Source organism: Mytilus edulis, chromosome 10 (assembly GCF_963676685.1).
Source record: "Mytilus edulis chromosome 10, xbMytEdul2.2, whole genome shotgun sequence".
In the NCBI taxonomy this organism is placed as follows: Eukaryota; Metazoa; Mollusca; class Bivalvia; order Mytilida; family Mytilidae; genus Mytilus; species Mytilus edulis.
The window spans coordinates 26,926,057-26,939,273 of record NC_092353.1 but is presented as its reverse complement, the minus strand read 5'-3'; the positions used below and the strand labels follow the sequence as shown (position 1 = coordinate 26,939,273).

The following is a 13,217-nucleotide window of genomic DNA, read 5'->3' as shown; positions in this document are numbered from 1 at the left end:
ATACCTTGTCTGTTCTAGCCTTGAAAAGCCATATGCAGTAATGTCTGAACGGTTTCAATTTTACATGATTTCTGAATCAACTTGCTATACATTACACAGGAACTATTTGAATAGTCAGGCATGTAAACATTGATGGTACAGTGTGTAGTTGATAAGCTAATGAAGCATATAGGAATAGGTACATTATATTCAATATAAAAACAATATTCTAAAAACTAATCATGTGACTTTCCTTTACTTCACTATAGACATTTTTGGGTGATTTCACTTTATATTTTGTTCTTGTATGGTTTGTATTATAAACATTTGTATCAATTCTTAATATCCAGTTAAATTTTCTAGGTAGCAGAAATAACATTTAATGTATGGTACAGACTATCTGAAGAATTGTATCAACGGCATGAGGATCCTGCTATAGAAACATTTAAACCCTACATACAAAGGCTTATAGTTGCAATGTGTCGGCACTGTCAGATGGATCAAGATCATGTGAGTCTTTGATTAATAAAGGAAAAAATAATAAAGGAAAAAAGAAAAAAACAGTATTGTATTTAAATGATGTTAATATTAACTATGTTTAATGAAGAATGAGTTATGAATTTTATCTTACTTGTTCATCCTATTAGAACCTCATTTACACTGGACAAAACCGCTGAAAGATTAAACTGAATTTGACTTAAACCTTAATGAAAATTACTGTAAACCAACTTATTTTCGCGAATACTTTATTTCGCGTTAAGCCCTTTCTAGTCAATTTCACGATTTTCAAATTTACTTGATGTAGTTAAATAAGGAAAGATCCAAGTTATACATATTCGTTACGATTTATATTCGCGTTATTGTTCTACTCGTTTAAGTCGCGAAAATAAATTGCTCGCGAAAACTAGTTGGTTTACAGTATCAACTAAAAAGTGTGATCTGAGTAGTATTGTATTCAAACCATGTGCATTCTTTATAATTTTTCTTGTAAGCACACTAGAAAAGTTCAGTACTGTATGTACACAATGGATTCACTAGATCTTATTTTAATTACTAGAAGTAAATAAAATTTTGAAAAATAATCTTTGAAAAAAAGGAATAAAAAACATTGAAGGTGGGTGATTATTGCAATTTAGACAAATATCAACTAAAAACCAAATGAGGTTGATGTCAGCAACTGTAAGTCACTGTACATGTATTTCATTCAAAAAAGTGCAAAATCTCATCAAGTGAGAATTTTTCTTACATGAACAAAACAATCTTTTAATAATTGTGAATAATTGTAACAGTAAAAGTATAAAAATATTTGTTCAGTGGTTGTTGTTTACAACTAGTGAGTAGTACAATATATTTACAAGAACAATTTTATTTTATTTGTAGGATGGGATTCCTGGAGAATCTGATGATTTTGGAGAATTTAGAGTTAGAGTATCAGAATTAATTAAAGATGTGATATTTATTGTTGGTTCATCAAATTGCTTTGCACAGGTAATGTTCATTCTATGTATTGATGACTTTATAGACATATGTAATGAAGTAACGTTATTTTCAAGTATTAAAGATAAAGGCATTATTCATTGAAAACAATTTTTGTGGGTTTAGGAAAAATTGTATAATCAGATACTTTATAAGTTGGTTGACACAAATTACTTATTTAGATTTAGAGTAAATACCTTTTATGGAAAATTTACATGGTTTGCCAAATAACAAAAAAAAATGTCTAGCCTGTTCTGTTATGAAGATGAATAATTGTTAAGTATTCAATGTTTTTTCCCCAGATGTATGAAAATTTAAAGCAACAAACAGAGAGTACTTCTTGGGATGTTACGGAAGCCACATTGTTCATTATGACAGCTGTGGCTAAAAATATCTTACCGTAAGTACTATTATTAATATATTGTACTGTTTTATTTTGGTATCTATCTTTAATTAATGGGTTTGACCCTTAGCTTATGTTTCACCATTTATTTGTCTCTATTCTATAACTGAATGAAGGGTTTTTGTAGCCAATTTGTGTAAGGGCAGATATTTATTTCAGACCTTCAACAAAGGTAAACGGTATGATTGAGTGTTGTAATACTCAAATTTTTGTACATCTCTGTGTCCAGCAGGCAATTTCTTTGTCAGTTGACAAAGGCTTTTGATATTTGGCAAATGAGTGCTGCACCTCAGGACAGTTTTGGCCTTACAATTGAATATGGCATTTGAGTTTCTCTACTCATGTGACAAGCTGATTTTTACAAAGCTATACGTGTTATAGTTTCTAATTTTCATTTGAACTTGTGTCTTTTTTGCCACTGAATGTTAGGCAAACATCAATTATTTAAATAACCAATTTTGGATGTTTAGAGAAGAAAAATAATTCATTATTGTAATTTGTAACATATGAACTCATATTTTCAGGGAAGAAAAAGATTCTGACATATTATAATTTGTGACATACATTGACATATGCACTTATACTTTCAGGGAAGAAAATGAGATAGTACCAGAAGTAGTGAAGGCTATTCTATCAATACCACCTACTGCTCATATAGCTGTTAGATACACAAGTATACAATTGTTTGGAGAACTTTGTGAATGGATAGAAAAACATCCAGACTATTTAGGTAATAAATAAATAATGCAAAATAAATTTGTTGTACTTTGTTTTTAAAGTTTTAATATAACTTTCATGGGCATACTATTGGTTTTGATAGATTCGTTATACTTCTTCCCACTTTAGATAATCAGTAAATTATCAGTTAAATGCCTTATTAAAAATATTTTCACATGTTTACATGCATCTACAAAATTTGATATCTCACGAATAATATAAAATCTACAGTTGTACCAAGTGGATCCAGAACTTTTCATAAGGGGGGGGCCCCTTTGCAGTCATGCTTCAGTGATTCCCTATATAATCAACCAAATTTTTCCCACAAAAGGGGGGTTGGCCTGGACCCCCAAAGGCCCCCATCTGGATCCGCCTTTGGTACCACAGTGGGGTTTATATTCAAATGACTATATTCATAATATTTACTCTGCACAATAATGACTTATCTGTCAGTTAATATATATGATAAGATACAATGTATATACTTCTTTATTTTTAATTGCTCTGTTCTTAAAATATGCCAAATGTATTTCAGATCCAATACTGCAGTTTTTATTGGCTGGTTTACAAGAGCCAAAGTTGGCTTCAGCGGCTGCTACGTCAGTACAGAGTATATCAACCACTTGTAAAGGGAAAATGAGGGATCACTTCCAAGGACTTCTTAATATAGCACAGGCTATTGACACACTACATCTTTCTAATGAAGCTATTATAGGCTTTCTAAAAGGTATGAACATTTGTCATGTTTGTGTAGTAATAAATATAGCACAGGCTATTAACACTACATCGTTCTAATGAATCTATTATAGGCTATACATATTGCATAGTACAGGTTTTATTTGTAATTAAGTATCTGTTTTAAATGGTTTTCATTATACCATTACATTTGTTAACATTTTAATATTATTATAACAAACACAATTTATTCTTATTTAGACCATAGCAAAATATTTTTGTTAAATTTATGTAACAAAAAACATATATTGTTGTCAATTTCATTAATACAAAATATATTTATCGTTGTTTTCATCATTACAAAATCATAATAATCATAAACTTATTTTGTTTTACTGCTTAAAATTATCATTTCATGCATTCAGGACAGTGTTTTAACACAAACAGTTGATACTGATAGTTTAACTTATAGCAAAAACTTTTAAGATTTCCGCTACCGTAATTGTTCAACTGGAACTGTAAAATTGTAAAAACTCAAGTTGTTGGGTAATAATTGTTTTTTTTTATTATATGAATCAGCTTGATTTAGGTTGTTTATTTTAAAGACTTACATTCTATTCAGCAACTTTCTGCAACATATTTGTCATTTTTCATATGGCTCTAATAGATATCAGTTATAGTGCAGCTTCACGTCTGGTATATTGTAAACCAGCCTTTTTTCACAGATACCTTATTAAGTGTCATCATCACTGGTCCATTTTACTGATATTTATTTTTGTGACCTCCTAATACCATTTGTTGCACATGTATTGATATATAGAAAGACCAATGTTTTACATATTTGCAAGTTTTACATTCATTAACAGTATGATGATGAACTTATGTTTTGACAAGGTTACAGCTGATTGCATTATAGTGTAGGCAAAGGTTATATCTTTGGTTAGCTTGCTTGCTTGCTGAACTGTGATGTCATTATTAGGTTAGGTAAATTACCCTCCTTTAAGAGTAGACTAGTCCGACAGATAACCAATCTATCTGTCTGTTTGACTAGGCTATTTCGAAAGGTGGTTAGTATACCTGACCTAATAATGACTTCACAATTCAGCTAACAAGTAAGCTAACCAAAGATATTACCTTTACCTACAAACTCAATGCAATCAGCTGTAATTCATTAAAGATTTTAAACTTTTTCTTCGAAAATAATGTATTATTACATGTTTTATGTTTCCCTAAATATTTGTATTATGTTTTCTCTTATGATCTGTTGCAGGTACTGCAGTGATATTAACACAGTTACCAGTGGAGAAAGTTGGAGAGGCTTTAACACAATTATGTTCATTTCAAATTACACCTTTAAGTTCAGTAAGTTTTTTTTAAAAAACAGGTCATGACAAACAATGGAGAAAGTATCATGGTTTTTATACGACCGCAAAAATTTTAATTTTTTGGTCGTATATTGCTATCACGTTGGCGTCGTCGTCCTGCGTCGTCGTCGTCGTCCCAATACTTTTATTTTTCGCACTCTAACTTTAGTAAAAGTGAATAGAAATCAATGAAATTTTAACACAAGGTTTATGACCACAAAAGGAAGGTTGGGATTGATTTTGGGAGTTTTGGTCCCAACATTTTAGGAATTAGGGGCCAAAAAGGGCCCAAATAAGCATTTTCTTGGTTTTCGCACTATAACTTTAGTTTAAGTGAATAGAAATCTATGAAGTTTTGACACAAGGTTTATGACCACAAAAGGACGGTTGGGATTGATTTTGGGAGTTTTGGTTCCAACAGTTTAGGAATTAAGGGCCAAAAAAGGGCCCAAATAAGCATTATTCTTGGTTTTCGCACAATAACTTTAGTATAAGTAAATAGAAATCAATGAAATTTAAACACAAGGTTTATGACCACAAAAGGAAGGTTGGGATTGATTTTTGGAGTTTAGGTAACAACAGTTTATGAATTAGGGTCCAAAAAGGGGCCCAAATAAGCATTATTTTTGGTTTTTGCACCATAACTTTAGTATAAGTAAATAGAAATCTATGAAATTTAAACACAAGGTTTATGACCATAAAAGGAAGGTTGGGTTTGATTTTGGGAGTTTTGGTCCCAACAGTTTAGGAATAAGGGGCCCAAAGGGTCCAAAATTGAACTTTGTGTGATTTCATCAAAAATTGAATAATTGGGGTTCTTTGATATGCCGAATCTAACTATGTATGTAGATTCTTAATTTTTGGTCCCGTTTTCAAATTGGTCTACATTAAGGTCCAAAGGGTCCAAAATTAAACTTAGTTTGATTTTAACAAAAATTGAATCCTTGGGGTTCTTTGATATGCTGAATTTAAAATGTACTTAGATTTTTAATTATTGGCCTAGTTTTCAAGTTGGTCCAAATGGGGGTCCAAAATTAAACTTTGTTTGATTTCATCAAAAATTGAATAAATGGGTTCTTTGATATGCCAAATCTAACTGTGTATGTAGATTCTTAATTTTTGGTCCAGTTTTCAAATTGGTCTACATTAAGGTCCAAAGGGTCCAAAATTAAACTAAGTTTGATTTTAACAAAAATTAAATTCTTGGGCTTATTTGATATGCTTTATCTAAACATGTACTTTGATTTTTGATTATGGGCCCAGTTTTCAAGTTGGTCCAAATCAGGATTCCATATCAAGTATTGTGCAATAGCAAGAAATTTTCAATTGCACAGTATTGCACAATAGCAAGAAATAGCTAATTGCACAATATTGTGCAATAGCAATTAATTTTCAATTGGAGTTATCTTTCTTTGTATAGAATAGTAGTTGATTATATATGTTGGAAATTTGCCAGACATGACTATGATGTCATTTTCTATTTTTATTTGCCAAAAACTTTATGTAAATAACTTAATTGGAAATTTGCCAATATAAAATGTTGTTGATGAAGCTTTTTTTCCTTATCTTATCTAAAATGTTTTTAGATAATGTATGTTGGACATTTGCCAGACATGACTATTTACATTTTGGATATTGAACCATAATAGTTTAATATTAAATTTAAAAACTTTAAATTCTAATTTTCATTTCTTAAACCAAATTCATAATGTGACATAAACCTATGTTGTGTCAACTATTTAATCACAATCCACATTTATAGCTGTATCAAACTTAAAAGTTGTGTCCATACTTGTTCTCATTTCAGATTTCATAAATAAAAAGAAAATTTCTTCAAACATTTTTTTGACAGGATTAATATTCAACAGCATAATGAATTGCTCAAAGGCAAAAAAAATTTTAAGTTCATTAGACCACATTCATTCTGTGTCAGAAACCTATGCTGTGTCAACTATTTAATTTTAGATTTAAATAAGTTTGAAGAAGAAATCTTTAATTGATTTCTAAAATCTTGACATTTGTTTTGTGTAAAAAAACCCATATAATGTCAAAAATTTGATCACAATCCAAATTCAGAGCTGTATCACGCTTAAATGTTTTGTCCATACCTGCCCCAACTGTTCAGGGATCGACCTCTGCAGTCGTATAAAGCTGCGCCCTGCGGAGCACCTGGTTTTTATTTGTATTGAATACTGTATGAAAATAAATGCCTTCATATTTTGCATGGTTGTGGTAAATCTTTAGGTTATTGATTTGTATTCTAATAATTTAATTATTAAATTTTGATTCGTTCAGTTGACATGCTAAACTGTATCCTCAAAGGAAAAGATCAGATCCTACAATTAGATTTTGATTTTCCAAAAAGGATGCAATAAGAGTGAATAATCTTTAATTAATCTTAATGTCAAAAATAGGAAACAAGGCGGTCCAAAAAACAAGATTATTTTGTTCCCCTTAAAACCAAGCAAAATGTTGAAGTCTAAAGTTGTAAATGTTAACCCTCTGAGATTTGTAACTTGAATGATAAGCAGTAGCTGAAATTGAAAGGAAGGAAAGTCAATTAATTTTATCCATAACTTATGACTTTTGACTAATTGTTATGGATTATATTGAAGATGGTTGTAAAATATTGGACTTATCTTTTTCAGCTTTTGACAAAATCTGAGGATCACAAATTACCGAGCCACATCGCTCATGGTAGTAAAGAAGATCCCACAGTATGGTTAGACAGATTATCTGCTATATTTAGGTAGGTGAAGATAGTAGTTGTCTCTGTATCAATGATGTAAAGTATAAATTTGGGTATTTATCACACATTTTTCCTTCCATGGACTTCTAATATTAAACTTCATTAACTGCACTGATGAAAGTTATAAGAAAAGAATTGACATGCTTATAATGCAAATTGAATTTTGAATTCTGTATACTGATAATAGATCTAGATATTTTTATGCCCCATTTATGGGCATTATGTTTTCTGGTCTGTGCATCCGTTCTTCCGTCTGTCCTGTTTCAGGTTAAAGTTTTGGTTTAAATTTTTGGTAAAGGTAGTTTTTGATGAAGTTGAAGTCCGATCAACTTCAAACTTAGTAAACATGATCCCTATGATATGATCTTTCTAATTTTAATGCCAAATTAGAGATTTTATCCCATTTTCATGGTCCACTGAACATAGAAAATGATAGTGCGGATGCGGCATCCGTGTACTTGGGACACATTCTTGTTTATTAATATATTTATTTTGAATATTCACTTATATAAATTATCTGAACAAAACATTAAAGGTTAATATTATTGATTTTTGCAGACACACCACACCAGTAATAACCAATGGTCAAGTCCATCCATGTCAGACTGCTGTTCAACAGGTAGGTCTTTCTACTTATTCTTTATTATTAACTGTAAATGGATACAGGTTGTAAGTTTGAAATTCTGAAATTGAAAAATATAAATTCAACTTTTATTGTCAGAATCAACATGTAAAACACCTTCAAGTAACAAATATTACTTCATTGCTATATTATGGAACTAAATGAACTAAATCACAAAATTTTCCTTAACTGAAAACAAAAATGGAATTCTGTTGCTTATTTTAAATAATCTATAATAAACATACTTTATTGCAATTTCAGATTATTTTTTTTGTACATTTCCTAATATTATATTTGGTTCCTTTTTAGATCTGGCCAGTATTATCAGAAACTTGTTCCAAGTTCCAGTCAGATATAAGAATTGTAGAAAGATGTTGTCGCTGTATCAGATTTGTGATACGATGTTTAGGGAAAAGTTCTGCGTCATTACTCACACCACTAGTCACACAGGTATGGACAATTGTATTTAGTTTACGCTGATCAATTATTAAAATGAGGAGGACTGTACAAGTTAGAAAATTATTATGGTGAGGTTATTGTTTTTTGTCTCGGCTGCTGTTTATCAAATTTAAAATAAATTTTCATAGGACATAAGGAACAAATTTTTTTCAATATTTATAATTTACACAATACTATAGACTAACTTTTTTGTGAAGGCTTTTCAAACATTTTACAGTGATTTTATTTCATGATACCTTATTTACTTGTTGTAGATAAATAAGGAAAAATCCAAGTGTTATATATTTGGGACACTTTATTATTGTGTTATTTTCCTACTCTTGAAAGTTGCGAAAATAAATAGTTGGTTAAGAGTAATTTACCTTTTATTATATTAAAGTGGCTTAATTGGCTGCTTTCTATCTATATGAGAAACTTTGATTTCTGTAGCCCTTAATTTGCACATAAGTGTCCTTATTAGTAGAATCAACAACTTCATTTTAAAAGAAGTTTGTATTTGATTTCTTTAATTTATTATTACTGTTTAATTTCAGATGATATCATTATACCAAGTCCATCAACATTCATGCTTCCTGTACTTAGGTAGTATATTGGTTGACGAATATGGTCAGGAGCAGTCATGTCAGCCTGGTCTTCTGAATATGTTACAGGTAAACAAACAGATAGTCTGGACAGTTAGTCATAGATTGTGATGGTAAGTGATAGTCCAGGAAGATTTGAATTATAAAGTCTGCTTGAATTGATAACCAAAACTGACAGATTTAATAGTGCTGTCAGGGTTTTGAACATAGAAAAGGGCAAAAGAAAAAACCCAAAATATTTTGAGGTTTTCTCTATGAGAAAGTATTTGGACATAACCTTTGCTTTAATGAAGAAAAAAAAAAACAGATTTTACTGTTTAGCCAAGTTTAACCTGAAGTAAGGAAAAAGAATTAACAAAAATATTTTGATGGTTGTTTGTGTTACTTTGAAATGTGATATACAGGAGAAACATGGCTACAACAACACTAATTGACTGTCATAAGGTTTGCTCCCTTAAATTTATTGACAGTGTAACAAATTTCATTTCAGGCTTTCTGTGTCCCAACATTTAAGATATTAGAAGAACACAATGGTTTACGGAATCACCCAGATACTGTAGATGATTTATTTAGATTATGTTTAAGGTATTACTGTTTTAGAAAATTAACACAATTAACAGTTGTATTAAAAAAAATATTGATAATCAGAATCATGACATTTTATCTATGATTCAAGTTGAATTTATGGTTATATATTACAAATATAGCAGTTTGATTTTTCTAGAATATCTAGACTTAGACATCAAAGATTTAGTTTTCCATTGAACTGTTTACATCAATTCAAATAATTTAAGGTTCATCAAACAAAAAAGAAAACTTAAATTCATGTCAAAACAACGCATATGAATAGTTATCCTATAGAACAAATCTTTGTGTGATCTAAAACAATTGATATTTCAATATCATTTCAATATTTAAAAGAATGAATAATAATCGGTTTTTAAACCCCTTTCTGTGAACTAATGTTTTACCATTACAGATTTGTACAGAGGGCTCCAGTTCCTTATCTCCAGTGTCAGATGGCCAAACCTATCCTATGTTGTGCTATTGCTGCCTGTCCATTAGATCATAGAGATGCCAATGCTTCAGTGATGAAATATCTCACAGATTTCTTAGCATGTGCTACAAAGAAAGAGGTAGCTAACAAATTTTATGAAACTCATACACATTGCAAACAACTAAAACTCTTAAGAGTGAGTCACTTATCTTTCTAGAGTTATTCCCCTTAACAACTAAGAAAATTGCAATTTTTTTAGTTTCTGCACTCTTATTCAAGTTTTACTCGTCTAAATTTTATGAAATTCATACACAATGCTAAGAACTAAAACTGATAGACTCCCAGTTTTAAATTTGGGCAGTAAATCTCTTACCACTCTACAGTTATCCCCCTCTATAGCTTGAAAATTTTATTTTACTTTATTGTATGTCATTGGATTTTAAGGCTAGAAAATAAAAATTGAAAGTTTAACAATATTTGGTAATATTGTGCTTTTCAGGAGAAACCAGACTTTGAAGTACGGAAGAACTTGGTGAAAGGACTGTTAAATGAACATGGGTCACAGTTAGTTCATGCCTTAATTAATGCTTGTCTGTTTTGTTTGCCTACGTTTATGTCAGCTGATATTGGAGAAGTTTTATATGAACTAATGATAGTAGATAGACCGGTAAGAGTAGATAAAGATAAGATTTATTTTATTAAGATGTCACCATTCATTACAGTATCTATATAAATATACACACAAAGTCATAAGAATCTAACATTTGGTAAATGTATGCCAGCAGAAAACAACTTACTTAATAGTTATGAGACAATATCATCAAAACAAACATCCAATGCATCCATAAAAGGACAACTGTTTTACATGTACATTTTACTTATTGTGTAAGTTTGTGTGTAGGTTTAGAATAAACAATAAACAAATGGACCCATAAGATTAGCATGTGTTTTTTTGAAAATCATTATAGCATTGTAACTGTATAAATATTTGGACCGTACACGTACGATTTTTACCGTATGCATACTTTTTCAAAATACTCATACGGTTGGATCGTACGTGTACGGTCTGACTTATATTAAGAAGTTAGCAAAGTTAACTAGATGCATATAACAGATCAATATAACTTAACTCTTAAATTGATATAAAAAGTTTAATTATAATTGAGAAAAAAACTTTACATTTTAATGATTTAAAAAATTCACGCTAATTGAATCTGTTAATCTCTTGTATTTAGCATGTTGATCACTCAGTAAAATAATTGAATTATGATCACTAAAATTGAAAATATAGAAAGTAAATATAATGTGGGAGGACAACTGTTTTAGAATATTTAGCAACTTTACAAAAAAAATGCAAATGCTAAGGAAAATACACGAACTGCAAAAATATAATTGTAAAAAGTATTAGTACGTTACTTGTGGTAGCAAGTGTAACATAGGTTGAGAGTACCAAAATTAGGATCAAGATATACAATTAAACAAATATTAAATTTCAATTGTTCATTTGTTCATTTTATCTGTGCAATTGCAATAATATTAATTAGTAAAACTAGAAATAAAGATTATGAATAATGTTAAATTGTTTAACTTGTTTAAATTTGATAAATATGATCTAATAACATGTATGGTCAGCTCGTACTGGACCATATGCGTATACTCATACAGTCCGACCATAAGCATATGGTTTGACCATACGAGTATACCTATACGTGCGTACAGTCCAAATACTCATATGGTCTGTAACATATATATTAGTTTCAGCTGCTGGAATAATGCAATTAATGACCATTTGCATTGACGCCAAACAACGTAAAATTGTGAAGGATATTACATTAGGACCTGCCTGTATGTCTGTCATCATAGTTGAGTTACAAAAGTAACTGCAAATATGCAGCTTTTTAACATTTAAATTGTCATTGATAAACAATGTCATACCATATATCAATTGTAAAATTCATATTATTATCACAGGCAAAATTTTGCTAATGTGAATAATTTTTCTTGGCAAATAGTAAAGCTTAAATATTAAATTCAGGTTGATTTTAAATGTGAATTTCATCTTAAATATTTAAAAAAAAAACAAATTGTGTGGAATATCAAGCTGGCCAAGAAAGTGCTGGCATTGCAGAGCAATAATATATGTCATTGAATTAATTTTATGTTTAATCATATTTTCAGACATTTTGCCGATGGTTAGAAACAACTTTAAAGTCTTTACCTACAGAAAGTTCGGGAGGTGTAGTGACCGCCACACACAAACAGCTAACAGATTTCCATAAAGCTGTTACTAGGTAGGTCATGATACAGAGAGTTTTAACAGAAAATAAATAAATTTGGTGTATTTACTGTCTTCTGATAGGTTAAAAGTATTGCTTTTATTTTCAATGTTGTCAATTTTTATGGCGAGACGCTCACTCTGAAGTTGTGTATTCATACGCCAATATGTGTTTACGTTGTAATTGTTGATATAAATAATACTAGAACACACCCGTATATCGCGGGTCCATGACTGAATTAAAGTATATTACTATGCGCAAGCCTTATTTTAGTATTAGTATGTCATCTGATAAAGTCATGCTGATTATAAGATACACAGTTTTCTCTGCTTTCAAATCTTTCTGTTTGAACCCGTCGAACTGGAACTTATCAATTATTGATAATATTAATTATTTGGAAAACAAAAGGTCCTGGAATGGAGTATTTTTTAATCAACAGCATTGTATATTAGTTATAAATATTGAATTCTTTGATTCGCTGTTTTACGTCATGCCTGCTTACAAATTGAAAACTGTACCTATACGCCTTACTTTAGTCCAGATTTTTAGTATTCGTATTGTTATCTTAGAAAGTCTAACTGATTAAAATACTACAATAGGTAACAATTTGACAATTAAGTAGTGTCAACCCTGTGATTATGACCCGTGTAATACTATATAGCATATTAATTCTGAATACACCGTTTGGTGGTGCGCCTGTCAGATGCGGAACGTACAGATAAGGTAATCGGTAACAGGTGAATATACTATTGGTATCGGTATTGGACACGACCCGGAACTTCTTAATTATTGGCAATATTAATTAAGTGGAAAACAAAAGGGCCTGGAGTGGTGTAATTTTGAATCTACACCTTTGTACTATATTAGTTATATATGAAGTTGAATTTTTTTATTCGTCGTTTTTACGTGATGACGGCTG

General features: G+C 30.3%; 1 protein-coding gene across 1 annotated transcript in view; it reads left to right on the top strand.

Annotated features, from left to right (window-relative positions):
• Window positions 1-13,217, top strand: part of LOC139490745 (transportin-3-like) — a 40,164-nt gene that overhangs the window by 22,532 nt on the left and 4,415 nt on the right. Inside the window, exons 13-26 of the mRNA XM_071277715.1 lie at window positions 343-489; window positions 1,360-1,467; window positions 1,758-1,855; window positions 2,449-2,588; window positions 3,111-3,302; window positions 4,521-4,612; window positions 7,263-7,363; window positions 7,922-7,982; window positions 8,295-8,435; window positions 8,978-9,094; window positions 9,516-9,610; window positions 10,005-10,161; window positions 10,522-10,689; window positions 12,201-12,313. Of these exons, the coding sequence (XP_071133816.1) occupies window positions 343-489; window positions 1,360-1,467; window positions 1,758-1,855; window positions 2,449-2,588; window positions 3,111-3,302; window positions 4,521-4,612; window positions 7,263-7,363; window positions 7,922-7,982; window positions 8,295-8,435; window positions 8,978-9,094; window positions 9,516-9,610; window positions 10,005-10,161; window positions 10,522-10,689; window positions 12,201-12,313 (1,730 nt within the window). The remainder of the gene's footprint in view (window positions 1-342; window positions 490-1,359; window positions 1,468-1,757; window positions 1,856-2,448; window positions 2,589-3,110; window positions 3,303-4,520; window positions 4,613-7,262; window positions 7,364-7,921; window positions 7,983-8,294; window positions 8,436-8,977; window positions 9,095-9,515; window positions 9,611-10,004; window positions 10,162-10,521; window positions 10,690-12,200; window positions 12,314-13,217) is intronic.